Here is a 25,078-nt window from a genome sequence, read left to right as displayed (position 1 = left end):
ACTGTTGTCTTTTGCTAGGAGCGGAAATTTTACATTTCTTTGGCCTTAAGGAAAGTTTTCTTTCTTTTAAATGTCATAAATGCGAGTCTTGACTCTGTTTGACTAGGCATATTTGTAGTAACTGGTGATATAATCTGTGTCCTAGGGTAATTGTTATGGAGTGTTCTTTTCTGAGTCCATGTAATGGTATTAAGTCGAGTCTTGACTCTATTTGACTTTAATGTTGTTACTCTCTGGTGATTTAATGGAATGACTACTTGTTCCCTTAAAAAAAAAAAAAAAAATGCGAATATTCCTTTGTCCTTACATTCGCGTTTTGATTAAAACCGCCATAAACTTTGTCTCATGTGCAGCGCGAGGCTATGATTTCGGATTTGGTAGGTTAAATTGAAAAAATAAAATAAAAATTTGAAAGGTAAAAAATAAAAAAATTTAAAGATAAAATTTATTTATTTATTTATTTATTTTGGAAAACTCCAGGCCTTGGGGAGGCCTTGGTAGCTCCACTACAATCTTCATGCGGACGCTAAACTACAATCTTCAATCCTTACAAATATGAGCCGACAAATCTCTTTCTCAAATATGAGTGCCCATTTTTATAATTTTGTTATGGTTATTTTTTTTTTTAATGCTATTTTTTGGGTTTGATTGTTACCATTTGTAATTACAAAACGATGAACTATTTTACTCGGTAAACAATTAAAATGAATAACTATTTTATTAAAAAAAAATGAATAAGTCTTATTTGGTTATATCATTTTTCTTTACCCCGTACCAATTCAGAATTTTTAACTATGTCTATAAAAAAATATGTATTTATTTTTTTAGCTAATTAAAAATATGTATTTATTAATGCTAAAATTAAATTTCGAGCGGAAAGTAACCTTAGACTATTTACACTTTGTTACTTAGGGTCCTATATATTCTACAAATATTTTATCTATTTCGGTTTATCTATATATTCTACAAATTAAATATGAGAGGATATTATCATTCACCAAGTAGCTTTAGTACTGCTCATATATTTTCTTGGAAAAGATCTACTGGTAGTTACGATTGATTTTGTTTTAGAATTATATATGATCTCCTAGATAATATCATGGTTATGCCCCTAACTTTGACACAAATTACAATAAGATTATTATTATTATTATTATTTTCGTTTGTGTTTACATATATCAATAATTATTAGACCATGCCAAACATTAAAAAAATTCAAGGCAATATATTTATTAAGAGCGTTGTTTAGGGTAGTACAACTTTCACTACAAGTTTCCTACAAACTGATGTGCCAATCCATATATTACATGTTACGTCAACTACTAAAATATAGAGTAATCTTATATTGTAATCCACATAACACTGTTAACATATATAATGTATATAAATTGATCTGACAGTCTATGTGATACTTAATACATCAATTATTAAAATGTAAATGATCAGGAGACATTCATTTTCATAAAATATAGACGGACAAGGAAATTGTAGTGAAAGATGCAATTCTAGAAATAGGTGATTAGGTGGTGAGAAGATCGTAGTGACAGCAAACCCCACTAAAGGAACGAATCTCATAAGTTGCCAATGCAATCCAAGTGCACTGTATGAACAGACACAATAGTGGTAAAGGTTGAATGTGGTCCAACTTCCAAGCTCCCCAAAAACGTAGCACGTTACATTCACTTTTAGACACCATCGATCTTTTTACATTGCCAGCGCATTCAATAAGGTTGAAAAATAAAAATAAAAATAAACCTATTTTTTAACATTAAATAAATAAATAAAAAAGAAAACACATTAAATTAAGAGATCAAAATGTTTGGAAACCTAGAAAAGGATGGTGGTTTGGGTTATTACTAAGAAGTGCACGAGGCAAATGGTAAAGAGACGGTACATGGAATGGTACCATGGCAGCATACGGCTGACGGTAGCGGGAATCATGGGATGTGTGGGTATCATCCACAGATCGAATCCCCAAGCAAACCTAAAAGAGATGCTGTCTTTTTCGGTAAACTCAAAGAACAAAAACCAAAATTGAATAAACAAACAGAAAAAGCGTTATGCGTTATAGCTGGCAAAGGCCCATGACGTGGTCTTCCCCAACGCTTATCTTCTTGACGGTTATAAAGGAGACAGCAACTGCTTTCTTTGAAAGCGCATAACCTAAAATATAAATAAATAAATATTAGCCACAACAAACTGAGCACCATGTAATTAAAAATAATAATAATAACGAGACGTGTGTGGAGGGTTTTGAGTTGTGACGTGTGAATTTGCCACCTCAGAATAATAGGACAAAGAACTGGGGAGTGGGGACCACCTCTTGCCTGTCCGTGAGGTTGACCAATCAATTCTGGTACTTACGTGGCACCCGCTAGCGTGTTTCATGTGTTCCATCAATGAATGTTTTCGTCGTTTTCCTTATTATTAACGCGGTGCTCCTTGCAAGCTCGTTTTCCACGTGCCTTTTTTATTTCGTGCAAATTATACAGGAGAGAGAACAAGGTTCATCATGTATCACTTGCAGTTGTGGACCAAATTTGCCTCTCATAGTTTTTATTTTTTTTTTATTTTTGCTAATGGAAGGTTTCAATTTCAACAAATAAAAACAGATTAGGACTAACCACTGCTTAACTTTGTAGTCTTTGTCATATTGTTGTTGTTGGGTTAGTTTTTTTTTTTTTTTCCTAAAATGGACAAAAATAACACAGAAAAAGCAAAACATGATCGTCCCCCGTTTGCTTTTCTCGTTTATTTTCTTAACTATATTCTTGTTTTGATGGACTTTTAATTTAATTGGTAAAATAATGATAGGTTCCTTTTGGACCACTAATATATGGATGGAGAAACATATATATTTAGTACTTGCTTGCAAGTCTTTAATTTGAACCCCTTATTCATAACACCCCATGTGTTGAAGTGCATGTTATAGCCATTAAAGTCATCTTCTCTGTCGATATAAATCTTTTCCTAATGAAGTAACAGTTTGTTGGATTTATGAGGGTTTAATTTGTTAATGGGAAAATCAAGTCAGGTAAGGCATTCCAATACTGTCGTAATTCAATCCATGGACCATGAAATCTATGTTCATCAAGACTACTGGATTGGATTGGAACCTTTTACTATTTTTTGGTTAAGCAAAGCCTAACACATATTTTACTAAACACAAGAAGAAAAAATGAGCCATGATATATCGATCGTGGTCCATGGAGGTTCCTTTTTATATGTATATATCTTTTTTTGTTTATTCCTTTGTTATAAAATAATGGACCGACCGAGTCAATATTTAACATATAGTCGAAGAGATTGTGGCTAAGCGACGACCTCAAATAAATGTGAGGAGGTTGACCGTTCACCGTCACGTGAACCATAAGTTAATTCACCAACAATATCATCGGGGCAGATCCTAAACGATATATTATATGTACACCTCAAATTACTTTAATGTTCCTGGATTTCCTGCCCAGAAAGGCTGATAAAAGAAGGCTATATGTGGAAATTCGTGTTGTTCCCATGCTTCTCCAGAAGTTGCAAGCTGCACGTGTGTCTCCTTTGCGCGGGGCTCGAGCACGTGATGGAGTCTACTTTGCACATGCTGACCTGTTGAAGATAAAAACAGCCAAACAGGCCTCAAGAAAAAGAGAGAAAAAAAAAAAAAGAAAAAAAGAAAAGAAAAGAAAGAGAAGGGTGGTTCCTGGTGGTACCCTTAACAGCTGTCCCCACGAAACGGTTACAATGCTGAAAGTACGATTCTCCATGAATGCAAAATCTCAACCCTTTTCCTTTGTACCCTTTTTCATTTTCTGTTTTCTTCCACCCAATAGTCCTAGCAAGTATGGAAACTGAAGTTTTTGTATGACAAAATTAAATTAATTATTTATATATTTATTTTTTTAAAAAAAGGTATGTTAGTGTTGGCTCGTTTGGTAAAATTTGAGGACTGTTTTGGGTTTTGAGTTTTGGAAAAGTTAAGAGGGGATTAAGAATATAAGGGCTCGTTTGGGTGTTAGATTTTTTTTATATTATATTATAATATTCTGTATTATATTTAAAATTATGAATATCGAGATAATTTATTTTTTAAAATTATGTTTGAATGCTTTAGAGAACTTTAGACAAAATTAGAAAAAGATGAAATAGAGTTTTAATTTCAAAAAATAACTCAAACTTGTTTATGAAAACTAAGTAAAATATAATTTAAAAAAGTGTTATCCAAACATGCCCTAAAAATAGAAAAAGAAAAAGGAAATTGCTGTCATCATGGTGGTTGCCTGGCAGCCATAGAACCACTTATTAGTATTTTTTTCTTTGTTTTTTTCAAAAAAAATTAAGATTTTTGAAAAATGTTTTGTATTTTAATTGTTTTGAAAACTGTTATGAGTTTTGAGGGGATAAAAATGAATAAGAGTCTTGCATATATTCTTACTCTTTTAATAATTTAATATAATATAAAAAGGTTTAGATTATTGGAGGTATGACGTCTTTTGTGTGTTTGGTAAACATTTAAAAATCATTTTTTACTCTTCAAATACTGAAAATTATTCTCAAATACCAGTTAATCAAACGGATTCCAACAAACACATTTTTCAAAATAAATTACAAAACTCCTCTCAACATCCCCAAAATGAGCCAACGAAATCAACAACCTAAAAAACCCACCTAAACACCGACACGCATAATCAGCCCAAACAACCACCAAACCAGGACAAATTTAAGATTCATCGAAGAAAACCTTGAAGCTATCTAATTGCCGCTCGTTGCTGTCCCACTCGCCACTGTTCATCTAGGAATAGTTCAATACTAGTGCTCTAAAAGGATAAAAGATTTGACTATCTTCATTGAAGTTCGCCTAGCTAAGGGCTAAGGGCTAAGGGCCAAGGGCCTAAGGCATAGCAGGCAGCTCTAATGGTATGGAATTATTTGCTTTTCTGAACGTACTAACATTGAATTCTCACTCTCATTAACTGTGTCTAGAAGAATGTATACAGTGCCGATCGATAACTTCGCATAGAAAATGAAGGGCTGGTTGGTTTATTATGTCTTGCTTCATATCACAAGCTGCCAAGTGGCAACAGTACTTGATCATTTCGTGGATTTCATATCATATTATTATTATAGAATCACTTTTACCTGAATTCGTTCATGCCAGGATGCCCCTTCCTTCAAGTTTCTTAACTACTAATTACTTGTTCAACGATAGAGACACAAAAACTATAAAATCAAGTGGATAGTATCTGGCCTCAAAATATGATTATTTCATAGCCTATCTACAAAGTAAATTAACATAAGAGTTAAAAACACGTCTATCTTTATATATTTTCCTTTCCAACAAAAAAAAAAAAGAAAAAAGAAGAGAACTCTATAGGTACATTTTTGAGTGTTAACAAACAATTAAACCTTATATAATTGAACTGTCACTCCACTAAGTATTAAATCAGTAAAAGAATTCCAATCTTAACAAATGATATATGTAGGGAGTATATATACTTAATTATCCCGAATAACATGAAAAGATAATCTAAACTAAAACAAACAAAATTGAGGGAATTGAATCCCAAAAAATCCCGGTAAAATGGGTTGTCACCGACACTGAAGCCAGTCAAAAAGTTATCGAGAACTAAAACTAAACATTAATAAACAAATCAATTTATCCTGTTGGAATATATTTCACATTCATCCCCCTCTTCCACACCAAACAGCAGGCATTAGGTAGTAGGTACGACGTACGAGTAACAGATGTGGATACGGAGATATCTTCGCCGTATTCTTTACGTCCCATAATTCCCCAGTTTTATTAGAAAAATCATACCCAGACTCAAATTAAAAATTGCTTCTCTGTTTGTTGTTAAGATAATCAAACGGATTTAGTTTTATTAATCAAAAAAAAGAGGACGAGGAGCAGAGGAAGCTTGGCAGAAAGTCCCTTGTCATGGGAGCGTGTGCACGACCGGTTCCGTACAGGTTAAGAGTCGTAGAATAGGCGGTTTTGGTGCTTCTGGCTGTTGGGAAAAGGAATGGGGTGAGTGGCAGGTGTCGGTGGGGAAGGTGAGCAGAGGCCGTTAAAGAGGGTGGTGGTGGCAGGTTTACAGCCTGGCCTTGTACAGAAAAGTAGTAATAATTAATTATTCGCCCTCAGATTTTGCGACCGCTCTTGTCGTTTTGCGCCAGCTCAGCATCTCCGTGCGGCCGTTTTTAAAAAGATTAGTTGGTATTCTATGGAACGGAAAGGGAAATCCCACACACGAAAATGCTCTACAGCCTGGCTCCCTCAGTCAAACTCAAGACTTTAAATCTCAAACCTTACCCAACCGTTATCATCGTTATCTCGTTATTAAATATCTGTTTCTTCTTTTCTCAAAAAAATAAAAAAAATAAAAAATAAAAAATAAAAAATATTCCTGCATTGGTGTTCCCTTTTGCCATATTTACCATTTTCTCCCTGAGTATAAATGGTGATCGAAGTTTTATTTCAAACTCTTTATTTTAATTTAGCTTATTAAATTGATATGTATTTTTAAAAAATATATATAAAAAAATAGAGAACACAATTTGATTTCAGAATATATGAGTATGAGTATGGGTGAGGGTAAGGGACGCTCCGAACGAATGATTAAAGCGAGGAGTGTAGCGGACGCTCCTTTGTGGGAGCGTCCAATTTGGAAAAGTAGAGAGGAGAGATGTGACTCATGTAAAACCGGACTAACCAGTGCAACTCAAACACGACGCGTGTCCGTTAGCCAGCTGTATCCCAAAGCCCCCCCCAACGACCGCTTGCCTGGTAGAAGCGGTGCCGAATGTCCATAACGCCTTATCCTAACTGGCTCTAACTCCCCCAGTCCTAACCTGCTCAACCGGTCACCCCTCCCCTCCCCATATATATATATCCCCACCTCTCTTACGCTCCTCCATTCCATTGTAAACACTAAACGCTTTAAAAGCAACACAAACCAACCCCACCCCCACCCGCCCCCCCTCTCTTCTCTGAAACTCAAAAATATCAGAACCAGAGCAGCCGTTACGGAAAGAAAAATGGACCGGATCAAGGGACCATGGAGCGCCGAGGAGGACGAGGCCCTACAGAGGCTTGTCCAGAAGCACGGCCCAAGAAACTGGTCCCTGATAAGCAAGTCCATTCCGGGCCGGTCCGGGAAGTCGTGCAGGCTCAGGTGGTGCAACCAGCTCTCACCGCAGGTGGAGCACAGGGCGTTCTCACCGGAGGAGGACGACACAATAATCAGGGCCCACGCGCGGTTCGGGAACAAGTGGGCCACAATCGCCCGACTCTTATCGGGTCGAACCGACAACGCGATTAAGAACCACTGGAACTCAACGCTTAAGCGCAAGTACGCGTCCATGGCCACCGAAGAGGCTGAAGGGTATGATGGGAATTTCACTCATCAGCAGCCGTTGAAGAGGTCCGTCAGTGCCGGTTCGGGTTCGAGCGTACCGGTTTATTTGAACCCGGGTAGTCCGTCCGGGTCCGATTTGAGCGATTATTCCAGCGTTCCAATTTTGTCCTCGTCGTCTCATGTGTACCGACCGTTGGCGAGGACTGGCGCCGTCGTGCCCCCCATGGAAACGACGACATCGTCGCCTCCGGCGGCCGTTGACCCGCCGACCTCGTTGTCTCTGTCCCTCCCCGGTGTGGCCGAGTCGTGCGAATCGTCGTGTCAAGCAGTGGCGGACGCGATGACGATACCTCTATTCCCGGCGATGGCTCCGGCGGTAGCGGATAGCTCTGCGGCGGCGGTGGTGAACCGGGAGGAGGATCGGGGACTTGGGTTGGTGCCGTTGAGTGCGGAGCTAATGGCGGTGATGCAGGAGATGATAAAAAAGGAGGTGAGGAGCTATATGTTGGAGCAGAGTGGTGGTGGTGGGATGTGTATGGGTATTAGGGACGAGGATTTGTTTAGGAACGTCAAGAGAATTGGGATCGGCAGGATCGAGTAGTAGTGACAGTAGTAGTTAGGGAGGGGCCTTTGCTGTTTTCTGTTTTTTGCTCTGGTGTTTAGGAATAAGTTTGGGCAATGTACAGAGAGAGAGAGAGAGAGAGAGAGAGAGAGAGGGGGAGAGAGAGGGGGAGAGAGAGCTTGAAGTTGAATCCAAGCGGTAAAGTTCGGAAAAACTCGAACTTTTATCTTTCTATGGCCGCCCTGGCCTTGTTCTGCAGGTGTTGGAAACAAAAACATGCAACTTAAAAAAAAAAAAAAAAAAAAAAAAAGGAAAAAGGAATTTATGAAATTTCTCGTTCTAATCCTTCCTTCAATTATGTTTTGCTTCATTTTTGTTATTTTTTTTAATTCTTTCTGTTTTCCTCTGAATTTTGAATTTGAGAAGTTATTCCGAACAAGAAGGGGGGCAGAATTAGTTAGGGAAATGGAGCAAGACAGTGAGTCGACTAGATTGAGCTTCAAAATCTACTGAACGGCATCTAGGATCTGTAGGATTTGGCTTTGGTTCAAAATTTTTTTGTGAGGGAGAGTGATTGAAATTAAATTTAAACGCTCAAAAAAAATAAAAATATTGTAGTAGAGGATAAGAATGCCTAATATTACCTTGTTGCGCCCACCATAGATTTGTCATTTATGGCTATATTTAATAATGGTTTTTATAAAATAATTGACCCAAAAATTGACGGTGGGGATCAGTTTAAGATACTTTATACCTTAAAGAGGATCAATTTAATACAATTACAAACTAGGCTTATTTTGTATCCCATTAAACTGTGGGTGCACAAATGATGATTTCCTAAAATTTGAAAATTTGGACACAGAATGAGAGATGAGTCGCAGGGCTTGTGCGTCGAAGCTGGTGAGTTTTGCACTTTGAACTGCCTGAAGGACCTACCTGGAACGAACACCTTGTTACGCTCCGCACCCCTCTTAATTCCAATTCGTACAAAAGATTTCAGGGAATTCTAATTAGTGGTGCACGCTCCATTTGTTGGGCCTCACACCTTGCCTCAAAATCAAAGGAAAGCAAAAATTAACGTTAGATAAATAGTGTGACCGAGGAATATGTCCTCCGTAGTTAACAACCCGAGCATGATCATCTAGTTAAGGTTGTCTAATTCACACCTAATTTGGAATTTTAAAGTAACAAATCTCTAGAATAAAAAATACAAGGCCATCTTTTGTGTATTGCCCAAATTACTGATATCCTTATGGATAATTATAAATTTATAAGCGAAGGTTCGATGAAGAAACACGGAAGGTTAAGCCGGCTGGCATTGATGCATATGAGCAGTTAGCAGTTAGAAAAGGACATGAATATTTCGTTACTCATAACCATTCTGTTTAACTTTTAATAATACAGAGGGACATATAACAGTTTCTTCAATTATTTGTAATGGTTTTTAATGTTAAAATAATGCAAGAACCGTTTATTTAAGCTGTCTTCTTCCTACCCATCCCCATCCCCATTTTATTTTAAGCTTAGAATATAAATAGCAGATTAAAATTCTGGAGATGCAACAAGGTTCCCCTCGCTATTTAGTGGTTACAAAAAAAAGGTTGTTGCCAACGAAAATCAACTGCCACATCATGAGATCCAAACCAGTGATCTGTCTAAAAGAAAACACTTTTATCGGCCATACAAAGAAACCAAAACAAGAAACAGAAAAAGAACAAAACAGAATCGTTTAACAAGACACCGAAGTTGGATTTTTCCAAAATTTACTGCCCTGTAATATATATTGCAAATTCGAACATCTTTGTATAATTCGCATACATTTGATAATCAGCTTGGGAGAGAATTAACGTGAAAAAAAAAAAAAAAAAAATTAGAGCTAGTGTAAGCTACCGAATTGCAGCGCGGATGGATCCTGGACTAGAGTTTCGTCTACTAAATAACACAAGTCTCGACTTAATTTCATTAATCAAATGACAAAGATCCTGCCTCCACGACCATGTTGGATCATTTAGCGCACGTATGGAATTAAGGCAAACAAGAAGAGTACCTCCCTCATGCAAAAGAACCTGCAAGTTCATAAAACGTAGAGCAATTATTAGATACTAAGCTAGGGTAGAGGAAACGCAGAACCCGAAAAGGAAAAATAGAGCAGGAAACTGCACGATTAATTCTAGACTCATTTACTGGTTTTGTAACGGGCAAATTTATTAATACGATTGCTTCCTGGTTCTTACAAATAGGAAAAGAGGCATCAGTCTTGAGTGTATTGCAAGTTATCTCATCCCCTCTTGATTTTCATATTTAAGATACCTAGGAGCCAAGAGGAAATTCATTTTAGTTTCATGGAGACAATCAACATGGTCTTTAAATTTTTGTCTATGCCAGGACCTCGGAATTTTGAGGTTAGTGTCCTTTTTATACGATGTGAATGCAGTTCAATTATCTCTGCACGATATTAATTTTGTTTCAACAAATGGAAAGCGCACTGTACGTGCTTCTAGCACAAAAAAAGGACCAATAATGGTGTTTCAGGACATTTTTCTCATTTCCACACCGCAGACTCTGAAAGACAGGAATAATGAAAAGCAAAAATTGATTCATACCGTCAACCATAGGGGAAGGAATCCCAAAACAGATGGAAGAGATGCCAGAAATATAGAAGATAGAGCAAGGGCCACATTTTGTTTCACCTGCAGGTACATTTACCTAAAAATCAATAAGAGTAAGAGCAGAAAACACCAGATGAAGATGAGACCTATGTTAGCAAGTACCAGTGAAGTTGTTTGCCGGGACTTGGCGATACAGAATGGTACACCAGAAATAGTATCCTGCAGCAACAACACATCTGCAACAGCTATAGCAGTTGCACTAGCACGTTGTGCAAGCACAATTCCCACAGTGGCAGCAGCGAGGGCTGGTGCATCATTAATACCTTCACCAACCATGATTAGACCTCGCCCTAAATTCCCAAAACATTGTAAGTTGTATAACCTTCGGGTAAAGGAAAAGTGCCAAAAGCAAAAAAGACAATAGCATGGGAAATTATTAAAATAAGCTAAACATTTCTGTAACTTCAGACCAAAATCCTTAAAAAAGTGGGAGGATTTAATGTAATCAGAAAGGTTAAAACATGAAAACCAGCTGTATAAAATATTTTTGAAAATATGGACAGGCCAGGGACAAAAACAATGGATCACTCAGAAGAAATGTGTATGAATTCTTATTAGCTTCCATACTCTCAAAAGTCCATTCAAAGAAGCAATATCATGCAATGATAGTTGTCATTTCCTTTCTTGATGTTTAAAGCAACAGAAGCAGAAAAAAAAAAATAGACATGTATGTCTGAGTGTGTCTGTACATACACTTTTACCCAAGTTTTTCAGAACATATGCAATGTCACTGTATGTGCGATTGCAGACTTGTACAATGGCTGTCTATAATGAATACAAGGGGAGCTAAGCATTAGTAGTTTATTAAAATGAGGTTGTCAGTGTCAATTAAAAAACATGCTAAGAATGATGCTAATAGACTGGAATGGAAAAACAAGATCTGCTCAGCCTCTCCACTCTTCCAAGACATAACAATGAAGATGATAACAATGAGGAAGTAAACCATGCAATATGCAGATGCGACTCTCAAGATCCAGTATTAAACAAATGGCTCTCAATATACTTACAAAGACGGAGAAAGATAGGTAACATACCAAATAATTGGAACCATTTTTTCATTTTGTAAACAAGAAACTTATACACCCAAGATATACACACAAGTATGCAGAAATGACATTCTAGTTAAATTAAGATAAAAAAAATAATTAAGTTTTCTGGATTGTTGAAAGGAAAACTCACCCATATTCCTTGAGACGTCCTTCACACGACTCAGCTTATCCTCAGGCTTCAAGCTACAATAAACTTCATTGATGCCCACGGCATTTGCCACTCTCCATGCACTCGACTCATGATCACCAGTTAACATCATTACACGTAGCTTTGCTTGATCACGTAATTCTACTATGACATCCAAAACGCCAGGTCGAGGCCTATCCTCTAGGTGAATCAATGTCACCTGCATGAACTCAGTGGTGACTGCAATTCAGTTCACTGGCATTTTGGATCACTTAGATTGCATTTGGATGGAAAATTTGAAGAATTCTTAGAATTTTCAACGGGATGCAATTTGAATTGATGGGAATTTCAATCCATTAATTTAATTTAAATTTTCATACTTTGGATAAGCATTTAAAGTATTCTAGCAGTCAAAACAATTTAATGATCATAATACAGACAACAACTTGGTGATGATGGTATGGTCTCGTGGTGTTGGTTGTGATGGCAATATTGGTTACAGTTGTGAGTGGTGGCGGAAGTGACAAGAACAGAAATAGTTATAGTGTGAAGATTAATGGTGGTAGAATTTGTATAATGACACATTCCACTATGAATTTTGAATTTGGGATTTGGATGCTTGAAAATATCAAATTCAAAATTCCATAGGGAATGCTGTCCCCCATATAATCTCATAATAAGAAACATTACCTTTTGATTAACAGAAAGAGCAGCATGAACAAATTCACTTCCATAAGAAGATGCATTCACAGCATCCTTGATCTTTTTTGATTCATCTTCCGACTTACAAAACGAAGTGACAAAATCCACAGAACCAAGTGATGCTTTCAACAGGTTAACCCCTCCAGTTCCTGACTATAACAAGAGAAGAATCAATGTAACGTCACTCTATCCATCACTGATCAAACAAAGTTAAATGGTGGTGGGTGGAACAAATAGACGCATGCATGATGTATTCATTAGGATATGGGATGCATGATCCACAGCGCAACATTCTAAATTTCTAATACACATTTATGGTTTCTTCTTCTTCTTTCATTTATTTTTTATATAAGTAATCACAGAATTGAAAAAATTGGAAGAAACATGCATAAAGAATGAAATAGCTATAGAATTGATTTATTGGAGAAGTGTATATATCAACTAACAAATACCATAACCATATTAATAGTGCCCATATCTAATATGGAAGTATAAATTAGCATCATGCCCTGATGATGTGGACACACACAAAGATGGCAACACTAACAAAATATAAATAAAAAAGAGGCTGGGATAAATTAGCCATATCCTCCAACTAAAAAGTAAATAAAAATAGTAAATAAATTAATGCTGACAGTGATAGAGATATAGAGCTTTCAATAACAAGGTCATCTTTCTGAAGCATACAAGCCTAGATTTTCAACATTAAAGCTGAGATAAACGACCACTGAGATATGTTACTGAAGAACACACTACCTCAGTGCTATTGAGAGTTGCAATGAGACCTCTACCAGGCAAATACTCGAAACTTTCAATGGAAACAGAAGGGAGATCTTTCCCTATACTGTGGTCTACAACAGCTCTGAAACAGACAATGAAAAGTAACAGGTAAATACTTTAACAAGAAAAACAAACATTTGCCACGTCATGTACAACACATTTGAGACAAAGACTAGCATATTCAACTCAATGAAGATCTAAGAAATTATTATGACATATTGTTGGAAAGTTGAAACACAAACCACTTTTAGACAAGAAGACTAAGAAAAAAATAAAGGATATAAGAGTAGACTTGTTCTTCCTTGCAAGAAGCAAAGAACATAAATGGGGCTTACTTAGTGAGAATGAAAGCAGAATCACAATATTATTTTGTAGACCAACATAAAAACAATTGAGTTCCACACAAGCAATATGTGTGCATACCAAAATTGACAAAGTTTAACTTAATCAACTACATAATGAATTTCCAGAGTGATTTTTTATTTTTTATTTTTAAAGAAAGGACACAAAACAGTGTTAAGAATTATGGAATCAGACCAGTAGAACTTCCAATGACTATCAAATTCAAATCAATGGATCTTGAAGCAGCACAACAACCTGCCTAACACAACCCCGTTGCAAATTACCCTGCATTTATCAACAGAAACATGGGAATTATATTGTATGCACAAAAGAGAATTACCAGTTCTTATACAGTGGATACCGAGTTTGTAATTACATCCCTAGGAATGCATCCATATGCAAACATTGTACGAAAATTGCAAACTTGATTACAGTTATGTTCGTTGTTTGAGACTCTTAACTGACTTATATCAAATCTATGGCTTCATCCATAAGAATTCTTATAAATCTTAGTCACAACTGACTTGTATAGGAATGCAAGCACTTTTTTTTTTTTCCCCTTCTCTAAAAACTTATAATGCTCAAGTCAATATGCACAAAAAATTACAAATGCTATCAATGGCATACAGTACATTTATAACCAAGCTACTGTCATCCATCCAACCAGATCATGGACTTAATATGGCCATGCCCGACAAGGCAATGGTAGACCCCACTGGAAACAGGTGAAGTCCACTGCATAAACAAGAATTTGGTCAAGGTTTCCAGTTAATTTACTTAGAATCAACATGCCAAGTACCCACACTATTGAATAAGTCTCAAGTGTAAGATTTAGTTTAATCAACCATTTAAGCCAGGAAGACACTTCAGTCTAACAGTGCTACCTTCCAATAGGATGAGTAGTACCCTTCTCCATGGCAGCTGCTACAGCGAGAGCTTCTTTTTCACAGCTGGGAACACAACAGGAAGCAAAATCTGATCTGCTTTTTCCGGCCTGGTGTCCATAAATTGGTTCAATGGCTTTGAACGCAAGCCCCCCAGTTGTCAATGTCCCAGTTTTATCAAATGCAATAGTGTGGCAAGAAGCTAGAGCATCTAGTGCATGTCCACCTTTCAGCAGTATTCCCTGTAAAGAAAAAAAAAATAACATGTCATGACTGTTAAAAAAGTTGCACCACACTCCTGCAAATTTTTGGTTTATGCCAAAACTGACCTAAAATTCAGTATGAACAGGAATTATAAAATTAGGTATACAATCACAGTAGTTGGATGAAAGCAGGGAAACACAAGAATAGTAGTCATCAGTGCACCATTTTCAGGAAAGTGAGCTTCTATTTTTATTTTATTTTGTTGTTTGGTAAGCCTTTACTATTTTTAAGTGGTATGCGGTGGAACACACAAAATATATGTTTAGAATATCTAATTAATAAGACCAAAGCAGCACAGCATTTCTTAAGTATGGAATTCAGTTGACTGATACCTTCCTCGCACAGGAACTAATTGCAGTAGCATATGCCAATGGAGCTACAGCCAGCGCACAAGGTGATGCTGCCACCATGAGCCCCAATGCTCTGTAAACCGATCCTCTGCAGGCTACATAATGTAAATCCAGACAGAAAAAATCATGAGAGAGAGAGAGCATCAAATTTTAAGAAAGATAGAACACTTAACAAAATTATAGTATAAGATAATAAAGAAAAACTAAGAAACAAATGAGTCACTCACTACACTTTAACATTTTAATCTAGTGCAACTGTTGGACATACCTTGACCAACAGGTTTGCAAATACATAAGGCCCCACATTGTTTCTAAAAAAATATAATCAGTAGTGGTTCCCAGGAAAAAAAAAAAAAAAAGTTTTTATTTGTCTCAGGAATTATTTATCTTGAAATTCAATCAGGTTGTATCTCTTCAATTGGGAAAACAAAATTTAGGAAGATCGGGAAACCAAGTTACTGCAACATATCAGTTTCCTCTAAGATATCGAGGGCCAAATTTACAGTAATTGGGCAAGTCAAAAGCTCAAGAAAGTTAAACTCAGTTGAGGAACAAAGAGTAGTAACAATTTGCCTACCAAAAGGGGCCAAAAAAGATTGATGACCTCTCACTCTCACACAGTTGAGTCAATATGTATAATAGCACTGAGGCACTTTCTAGGCAAATGAAGTGAGCCAATAAAACTAACAACATCATCATTATCAGGAAGTTTAACACAAGTGGCAAGAAATAATTAATTATTCGAGAGCATTCCTGTAACTATTCTCCAACTTACCTGATGTGCTAATGAATGGCCACTTGAACAAAAAGGGGCCAATGACAGCAACAGCAATGGACAACACTACAACTACCTTGCTGTAATGGTCACCAAATTCATCCAGCCATCTTTGAAGCTTGGGTTTATTCAACTGAGCTTCTTCAGTTAATTGCACAATCCTACTTAGTGTTGACTCTTTCCACGTCTTTGTCGGCTGCAGCAAAAATAAAAGTAAATGAAATTTTAGGTTTGATATCAATATATATTCATTCAAAAATTGAGGAAAAAAGCCAGAAACTTACAAAAAGAAAAAGGAAAAAAAAAAGAAAAAAAAGAAAAAAAAAAAGCCATGACAAACAACAAGAATGAGGTGTACAGAGAAAAATTAAATGCAACTTTCCGACTGCAACTTTCCGACCTCTATATATTTTGGCTGGAAAATAAAAATTCCTTATCATTTAGGCAACAAAGGACATAAAAACAATCATTTACAAATATATATATATATATATATATATATATATATATATATATAGTGATAGCAAGAACACGCCAATTCTTTCTACATATACATTTATGAAAACATTTAGAAATAAACAGTTTCACAAACATACCTTCACAATCATCCTACCATCCAGATTTCTGGCACCACCAGGAATTCTGTCTCCAACCTTTGTCTCCAATGGTTTGACTTCCCCTGTCAAATGCTCAATAGTAATGGTGGCACTGCCTTGGAAAACCTCACAATCTACAGGCACAGACTAATCACAATACCATCCCCATTACAATGCTTCCATATTCTAATGCATCAATCAGAAAGATTTGAAACTTCAAACCAAAATAAAAACATTAAGACTGCTGCTTGAAATGTAATGATTACAAGTGACATGCAATTAAAGTGAGGAAAAACCTATTAAAATAATTGAATACCGTACTGAGAAAAACTGTTAAATTATATGGGCAAGTTAAAAATAGTTCACAAAGCAGGATATGTTACTTAAATTGGTTTCAAGATGCTATTGAATAATCTATTTTTTAGATACTAGAAAATAAAATTATCTAAAACTCAGCAGTGTTCATAATTATGTGTATTCGTACATTTTTTTTCTTTGGCATAAAATATGATAAAATACTCAAAATACCATATACATGCACTTACACATTACAAGAAATAAAATGCTTTATATCCCTATACTTGTTCATACTACAGATACACAGTGTATACTAAAACTCATGAAGCTTGGATGCACTTCGAACATGTAGAAAGTAAAGTGGCCCAGACAGAAAATACAGAATTGGGAAAAACAAGACAATTTTTTTTTTTTTGATGAATAAAACAAGACAAAATATTTCAATCTTTTTTATGGCAGTACCAAAAAGTACTTAGGGTCATGTGGACCGGAACCCAGTAGTAAGCATATACTGCGATGAGTCAGTAAACGAGTCTGGCTAAAGCATACAGGTACAAGTACAACTTCTTAGATTTTACAAAAGTCTCAGAAGCAAATACAGGACCATCATCATGCTCTCCTCATCTCCAGCAGAATTGTAACGTATAGAGATTATATTCTACAAAACCAAAAGGAAACCAAGGTACTACATCTGCTATCACATACCTCACCCGCCCCAACCAAGACATATGAGCCCACTTCTACGTCGTGCACCGGAACCTTTTTGTACGTAAAATCAGAAGTATCAGGAAGCTCATCATCGGCCACATCCAGCACAAGAGCAAAATCAGGATAATTTTCCTTCAATTCTTTAACGTCAACCATTGAGCGGCTGGTGAAATACTCTTCAGCTGCAGTCACCATACACTAAATGATAAAACTTAAACTTCACCAACCACCACACACACGCATATAAATTGTTGCTGAATATGCTAGTTTGAAATGCTTACCAATATGGGCAAGATTAAACATGGCAAGAAGTAACCCTCCTTCTAAGGAGTTCCCCATAAATACAGATGCAAAGCCCGCGAGAGCCATTAACACGTGGATATTTACTTTTCCACCAACAATATCAGTGAGAGCATCAAGTGATGCAGAGACCTGGAAACAAAAATGGCATGCTATTGTAACACATTACCACAGCGTCAAGACAATATTGTGATCGTAACCAGTACAAAATCCTCAACAATCAAAATAAACCAAAAAAGCATATGTACAATCCATAACCAGCAAAAAACTAGAGTCCTAATGATAATAAAAGAAAACAGAAAATTCGCATTCCGTAACTAGCCTTATTCTTTTTCTTTTCATCCCAATATATTACACACTTTAGTTCCTTCAAGAAAATCAACCCCAGATTTCTTACGACTATGCCTTTTTCCCTCTCTTAAGTCCCACACCACCGCACATGAAACACTAAAATAATGCTCAAAGAAACTAAAACAATCACCTCGAGCTGTGTTGATATGGTTAAATACCATACAAAGCTAATTAGATTTCAACATGAATTTTCTATTCAAACACAACACGGACAATTCGAGACAAAAAAAATGTATATTACCCCGACTAGAGGGAAAGCGACGATCATGAAAGCGTTCTGAAGAGGCTTCACCGCCGGCTTCGGCACGACGTAAGGGCAGGCCGCGGCGGCCAGAAAAAGAGCCGCGGAGCAGCAACACAACTGCAAGTGCTCCCTCAAGAAATCCGCCAAGTCCGTCCATCGGACCGCTCTCGCGAACCCGATCAGCGCTCTCTGTGGCCCGCTCAGCTTCGCGTCCTCATCGCAATGGTGGTGGTGGTGGTGGTGGTGGTGATGGTGCTCGTGATGCTCGTGGTGGTGGTGGTGATCGGTGGCCTTGGCGGCGCAACGGAGTTGGGAGAGACGGAAATTCGGGGAACTGAGCGGGAGAGACAGAGGTTTGAATCGAATTATGGGAAATTGGAGGGGTGGTTTGGAAAAAGGTATCGTCGAGTTGAGTGGAAGGCGCTTTGTGTAAGTGGGGAAGGGTTGGAATTTGGTGGTGGAGCGGAGTGAGTGAGGGAGGGTTAGGGTTTCCATTATTCGGAGGGGTTTGGGGAATTTCAGTCTTCAGTCCATCGCCGCTGAAGAGAGCGATAGAGGGAGGGAGAGAGAGTTGGTTGGGGCCTCAGTGGACCGTGAAGCACCGGGAATTTCTACAAATTTGGGGCACTTGTTTTGTTTCTCGTTACGCCATCCACACCACACCACACCACACCATGTGCTCATTTTCATCTCTCACTGGGGCCGGGGCTTTACTGGAAATACATGTTTCAACAAGGGCTTTAGTTATGAAATTCCATTAAAAAAAAGTAATTGGTTGAGCGACATTAATTTGAGATTGTCAACGGGTAACATTCCCCCACCTCCTTCGGATGGATACTATTCGTATTTATTTTAAATGAAAGATGAAGATTTATAATTGATGCATTATATAAAATTAATATATATTGAAATTTTTAAAAATTTAAATAATATGAAATTATGCCTTTCAGCACAGGATGAGGAGTTATTAATGGCCCTTACAGTTGCTAGGCTGATTTGGTTAAGGCGCAATGATATGGTGTTTGGTCGAGTTTTTTCAGCACCCCACAACCTAGTAGCTGCGGCAAGGAAAATGGCTGATGAGTTCCCTCTGGTGTTACAGCGGACTTTTGGGATGGCTAGAAGAAATGTGTGCTCCATGGATAGGTGGTCTCCCCCTCCTTGTGGGTTCCTAAAAATCAACTGGGATGCTACGTTAGACCCAGTGTTGCAGCGGACGGGAATAGGGATAGTGATAAGGGATGAAGCCGGTGGTTTCTTTGCAGCACATGCAGAGGTTTTTTCCGTTTTTGGTGGACCCATCCATGATTGAAGTTTTGGGAGCCTGGAATGCAGGGAAGCTTGGTTGTGATTTGGGTCTATCCCACATGCAACTTGAGGGTGATGCGCTGAACTTGGTGGAAGCATTGAAGAAGGAAGGGCCTTGCTGGAATCTTTTTGGCCATTTGATAGTGGATACACGAGCTTGCCTCTCTCAGGTGCCCTCTTACTCAGTCCTTCATGTGCGAATAGAAGCCAATACGGTTGCTCATAAGCTAGCTAAATTAGCTCTTTCTCAGCTTCTTGATGAGGTTTGGTTGGATGAGTGTCCGTTTGTTATTCGGAATGTTATTATTGCGGAGCAAGATGCTATTGATTAATCAATGAAGTCATCAATTTTTCAAACAAAAAAAAACTTTAAATCCTAATCATAAAATAGACAGTATCCATTTTATTTAAAATTAAGAGGATCCGATTTCAACTAATGTTTGTGGCAATGCCACATTTCACTGCTAAAATTTATTTATTTATTTTCTGTTTTAGCTATTTACCTATTCTCTTGAAAAATATTTTTAATAATTTTATTTTATCTCACGTTTTTTCTCTCTCCAAATTTGGTGAGTACAAAAATCAATAATAATAATAAAAAAAAAGTTTAGTTTGTTAACCACGGTAGCATATTTAATCAATATCGGGGGACTGTTTGTTCAAATTTTTATTCTATGTATTTTGTTTTTTACCTTCTCAAAATAAAACCATTAACAACCAACACAAATATTCTTAAAAATACCAAAATATTTTTTTACATTAATATCACATCAGAACACTTTTTCAAACAAAAAAAAAAATACTCTACAAAACGTAAACAAACAAAGTCGTTCTAGACTATTTTCTTATTGACCAGAGGTGTATCATGTATGTGTACATAATAAGTAGGTGAGCATTATACATGTGATGTATGAGCAATTTGTTCAACGTTTCTTAGGAGACATAAAAAGACATCATATCATGCTATATATTGGAAAATAGTTTGTAGAAAAACTTCATTAAATTTTTGCCTTATCCTTTACAATTTGACGTGATGGACCTATCCAATATCTTTCGCCTTTAATTTCCCTTTGCCGATGATAGTTTTAAATGTGCATTTTTTTTTTAAAAAAAAAAAAAAATAATTTAAACACTACTATAATTTATTTTGCACTAAATTTTACATTTTATAGCTAATTTAAAATACTGTCTAACTATTATGATTTATTAAAGGACAGCATGCGTCTTGTTTGCGCAAGAAAAACTAAAGAATGACCAACTAATCTACGTGGGCTGAGAAGGAGAGCGGCCAAAATGGACAGAGCAAAACACATAGTGGTAACGTACATATAAGACAATGTATGTCTCCTTATTCTGACAGCTACAGAAAACAGAAAACAGGTAGGGGCTGATTCTGATTCAAGAAAAGGGAGAATTTTCTCGAGAAGGGAAGGTGGAGGGCTGGGGGAGATCAGAGGGACCAGTTTTTTTTTTTTTGGTTTAAGATGGTTTCTCAAATCAGCCAATGACTTTATTTGATGTTTAACCCTTGGATTATGAAATGTATTTTTTATGATTATGAGTGGCTAATTTTTTTTTAGTTAGGCGTAGAGATAAAGCTTAGGATTTTTATTATGTGTTCTGAAGATTTTGTTTTTGAAAAAAATAAAAATTGCATATTAATAAGTTTATGATTCATTATGATTTTTTTGATATATTAGAAACTTACTTTGCTTGATTTGTTATAATTCGAGAATATATTGAATGCATAATCTCTCTTGTAACATGTCATTGAAATAAATCAAATTTTCAACTGAACCCATGCTCAATATGCTTTACACTTGATTAGTGTTCAATTGTTGTATTTTCTTATTAAAAAAGTTGATTGTCTAGGCCAATCGAGTTAAAGATATCTCAAGTGCATGTAATAAAATGTTAGGTGAATCCCCTAGTGCTTTCCCATTAATTTTTCTTCTTAATCATGTTTTAGTTAATGTAATCTTGCTTTACGTTTCATTTCATTACTCCACTTCTTAGTGAAAAAAATCAACTCATTTTATTTTAATGCATGATAATATAAATTTTAATTAAGTGTTTACCATTCTATGTGGATCGACCTCAATCTCACTAAGAATTTATTACTTGTAATAGCCTACGCTTAGTTTGTCAATTATTTTGATGCAACACGTGCTATACAAAAGAGAGTTACAACAAGGTCTCGAACAAAGTTTTCTTCCAATCCAATCTATTAAACTAACATGCATCCAAAACGAGTAATGTTAGAAATGACATTTTCATCTCCTAGTGCTGATGTGACAGTCTCAACTAACTATTTTTTTTTTTGTTAATAATGACACGTCAGCATTGTGGAATGATTGTAAAATAAAAATGTAGTTTCTCGTATTACTCATCCAAAATAAATGTTATTATAACAAGCATTTTTATTAAAGCATGTGATTGTCACATGCACTTTTGAGGAAAACTTTGTCCCAATGCCTCTATTATCTTATATCCCCCTTCTTTAATCTTTGTCCGTGTAGTAGTACTAAGGATGCTACAGCTTCTACTACAAGTTCTTTTTTTACGAACTAACGTGGTAGTCAATAATTAGCAAGCCGATTAATATGAACTTATATATGAATTTATAAAGAAATTATAGTAAAAGCTATATAAGTATCTTAACCATTTTCCTTTTTCGCAAGGAAACTTCCATAAATAGTTTTTTAGTATTTTTCAAGTGAACCTTCCATCCATTATTGTGAGTCAATTTGAGAATCAAACCATAATTGGAAGACTGCTGCTATCGGTCAAGTATGGCTTCACAGAATAAGTCACGCATACCACCCTTCCAGATATTGAAGCATTGGCACAGTGCCCGCCAAGAAAGCCACGAGATTAAAGGGTATAACCGTCTTAAGGAAAACCCATGACGTATGTGATGAGGATGAGCTCTCCACCTTTGTGTCCCACACCAAGCCACCCCCAACAACTTTAAGGTCCCACGGAAAACTGATAATCAAAACATTGGTTCCTTTCATGTGGTCCTCAATTACGATTTACATCTTGTCTTAGCCAATCAGATAACTAGAATTTGCTAAAAATGGAAAGTCCCCGACCCAGATTTAGAACCCAATTGGTCAAAAGACACAAACTATATATATTATGGTAATATCTGAAAACAACTAATTTTTTAAGTGATCCTCACGGCCACCACTACAGTCTTCAGTTCTTAGTTACGTGACTTTTCTGGGTTGAATGCATTGCACCTCCTTATGATATTTATGCTTTTAGAATTTAGAATTCTAGTATTTGACCATCTTACACAAGCAAGGCCGAGAGTCAAAGATCATGGGGATTTCCATGGCTATAAAATCCCAAATGATCAATCATTCTGCAGCTTCATGTTCTGAGTGTTATCTTCTCCATCTCTCTCTCAATTATTTTGTGAAGTGTTTTTAATTGGTTTTTGAAGCAGAAGAAATGGAGGGAACAAGGGTTATTGGTTGGGCTGCTAGAGACTCATCTGGACATCTCTCTCCTTACTCATTCACTCTCAGGTCTCTGTGTGTGTGTGTGTGTGTGTGTGTGTGCAGTCTATTCAGAAATTCATTTTGATGTTCATGTTAACAGGGAAGCAGGTCCAGAAGATGTAGTATTCAAGGTTTTGTACTGTGGGATGGATCACACAGATCTTCATCAGATGAGGAATGAGATTCACTCCACTAACTATCCTTTGGTCCCAGGGTACGCACCTTTCTGTATACAATATATACGAAGTTAATTTATACCTTTAAACACCAAACGCAGAGAACCTCATGTATTGGGAAAAAAAAAAAACATTGAATCAAATAGACCACGATGTATATTTCGAGGTTCATCATGATATCTCCCAGAGTTCCGTTTCTCACTTTCTCATTCCCTTGTGTTTGATTTGAAGGCATGAAGTGGTGGGAGAAGTTGTGGAGTTGGGTTCAGATGTAAAGAAATTTAGAGTTAAAGACATTGTGGGAGTTGGTTGTATAGTTGGCTCTTGTGGGGAGTGCTTCTCATGCAAATCCAACGAAGAGCAGTACTGCAACCACAGAATCCTCACTTACAATGGCACATACAAAGATGGACGACCCACTCAGGGAGGCTTCTCATCTGCCATGGTTGTTCATCAGAGGTAGGGGAAAACAAGCATCATACTATTATTCTTTTTAAATCTTCTCCTTTAGTACATAGAAGTTTAAGTTTCCCAGTTAATAATAGAGTGAATGCAGGTTTGTGGTCCGGATACCAGAAAAGCTTGCACCGGCGCAGGTGGCACCACTGCTGTGTGCTGGGGTGACAGCTTATAGTCCCTTGAAACAGTTCAAGGGGTCTAATAAAGCTCTCAAGGCCGGGATTTTGGGTTTAGGGGGAGTTGGTCATCTGGGTGTTCTGATAGCCAAGGCAATGGGGCATCATGTCACCGTCATCAGTTCTTCTGATAAGAAGAGGGTGGAGGCTTTAGAGCACTTAGGCGCAGATGCTTTTCTGGTAAGCTCCAACACTGCTGAGATGGAACGAGCCACAAACAGCATGGACTATATCCTTGACACTGTGCCGGCTGTGCACCCTTTACAGTCCTACCTTCCACTTCTCAAGGTTGATGGGAAGCTTATATTAGTTGGGGTTGCTCCTAAACCACTGCAGTTTGATTCCGTCGACCTGATTCTAGGTATGCCTGGTCCCTCACAAGTCACAATTATATTTTCACAAACAAAAACAATTTCTCAACCCCACCAACCTAGAATTCTCATGTCATTGCTAAGCCCTTTGGATTAGCTTATTTGGCGATCATACTTTGTGATTTACGTTAGTTCTCGGTAATTTCCAGCTTGTGCCTTTCTTTGTTCCGGGCCATCATTCTTCACAATTTGAGGTGCTTATTGTTTCTTATAATAACGGTGACTTGTTATATAGGAAAGAAGACGATATCTGGGAGTTTCATTGGAAGCATGGAAGAGACACAGGAGATATTAGAGTTCTGGGCGCTGAAGGGTTTGACATCAATGGTAGAGGTGGTGAAGATGGATTACGTGAACCAGGCATTCGAAAGAATGGAGAGGAACGATGTGAGATATAGGTTTGTGCTGGACATGGCTGGCAGCAATCTGGAATGATGAAGCCCGTATGCTTGTCTACAACGACAATTTCATTTCTACAATAACATCTTTCGTGTCTTTCTCTTACAATAAAACAGTCCTAAGAAAGATCTCTAAAACAAATAAAAATCTATTCAAGATTATGACTCTTTCATGATTGTAACTCTTTCCTTAGCTAGACTGGAATATTATTGGTTATTTGCATAGTATAGGGAAGTTTACGTGATAGAACTCCAAAATAACGAGGCCCATAATTTATCTAAAGAAATTTCAACTTATTCAAATGGTGAACAGAATTCCTAACCTATTTGGC

The 25,078-nt window shown here is 36.9% G+C and overlaps 3 protein-coding genes across 3 annotated transcripts; 2 read left to right on the top strand and 1 right to left on the bottom strand.

Annotated features, from left to right (window-relative positions):
• Positions 1-6,953: 6,953 nt before the first annotated feature.
• LOC133863958 (transcription factor MYB44-like) lies at positions 6,954-8,266 on the top strand. The gene has a single exon (XM_062300128.1). The coding sequence runs from the start codon at positions 7,030-7,032 to the stop codon at positions 7,948-7,950; it is 921 nt and encodes a 306-aa protein (XP_062156112.1). The 5' UTR covers positions 6,954-7,029; the 3' UTR covers positions 7,951-8,266.
• A 1,391-nt stretch (positions 8,267-9,657) lies between these two features.
• Positions 9,658-19,027, bottom strand: LOC133863957 (probable cadmium/zinc-transporting ATPase HMA1, chloroplastic). The gene is made up of 13 exons (XM_062300127.1): positions 18,347-19,027; positions 17,736-17,886; positions 17,452-17,636; positions 16,450-16,596; positions 15,854-16,049; positions 15,061-15,173; positions 14,465-14,706; positions 13,215-13,320; positions 12,447-12,611; positions 11,760-11,976; positions 10,683-10,870; positions 10,515-10,601; positions 9,658-9,977 (listed from the first exon to the last, which is right to left on the bottom strand). The coding sequence occupies exons 1-13, from the start codon at positions 18,842-18,844 to the stop codon at positions 9,798-9,800; spliced, it is 2,475 nt and encodes an 824-aa protein (XP_062156111.1). The 5' UTR covers positions 18,845-19,027; the 3' UTR covers positions 9,658-9,797.
• A 3,933-nt stretch (positions 19,028-22,960) lies between these two features.
• LOC133863497 (probable cinnamyl alcohol dehydrogenase) lies at positions 22,961-24,922 on the top strand. The gene is made up of 5 exons (XM_062299452.1): positions 22,961-23,193; positions 23,267-23,380; positions 23,574-23,801; positions 23,899-24,338; positions 24,584-24,922. Exons 1-5 carry the CDS (start codon positions 23,117-23,119, stop codon positions 24,781-24,783), a joined length of 1,059 nt encoding a protein of 352 aa, XP_062155436.1. The 5' UTR covers positions 22,961-23,116; the 3' UTR covers positions 24,784-24,922.
• Positions 24,923-25,078: the final 156 nt, after the last annotated feature.

This window comes from Alnus glutinosa, chromosome 3, assembly GCF_958979055.1.
Source record: "Alnus glutinosa chromosome 3, dhAlnGlut1.1, whole genome shotgun sequence".
NCBI classification, from domain to species: domain Eukaryota; kingdom Viridiplantae; phylum Streptophyta; class Magnoliopsida; order Fagales; family Betulaceae; genus Alnus; species Alnus glutinosa.
This window is presented reverse-complemented; position numbering and strand designations above follow the sequence as displayed.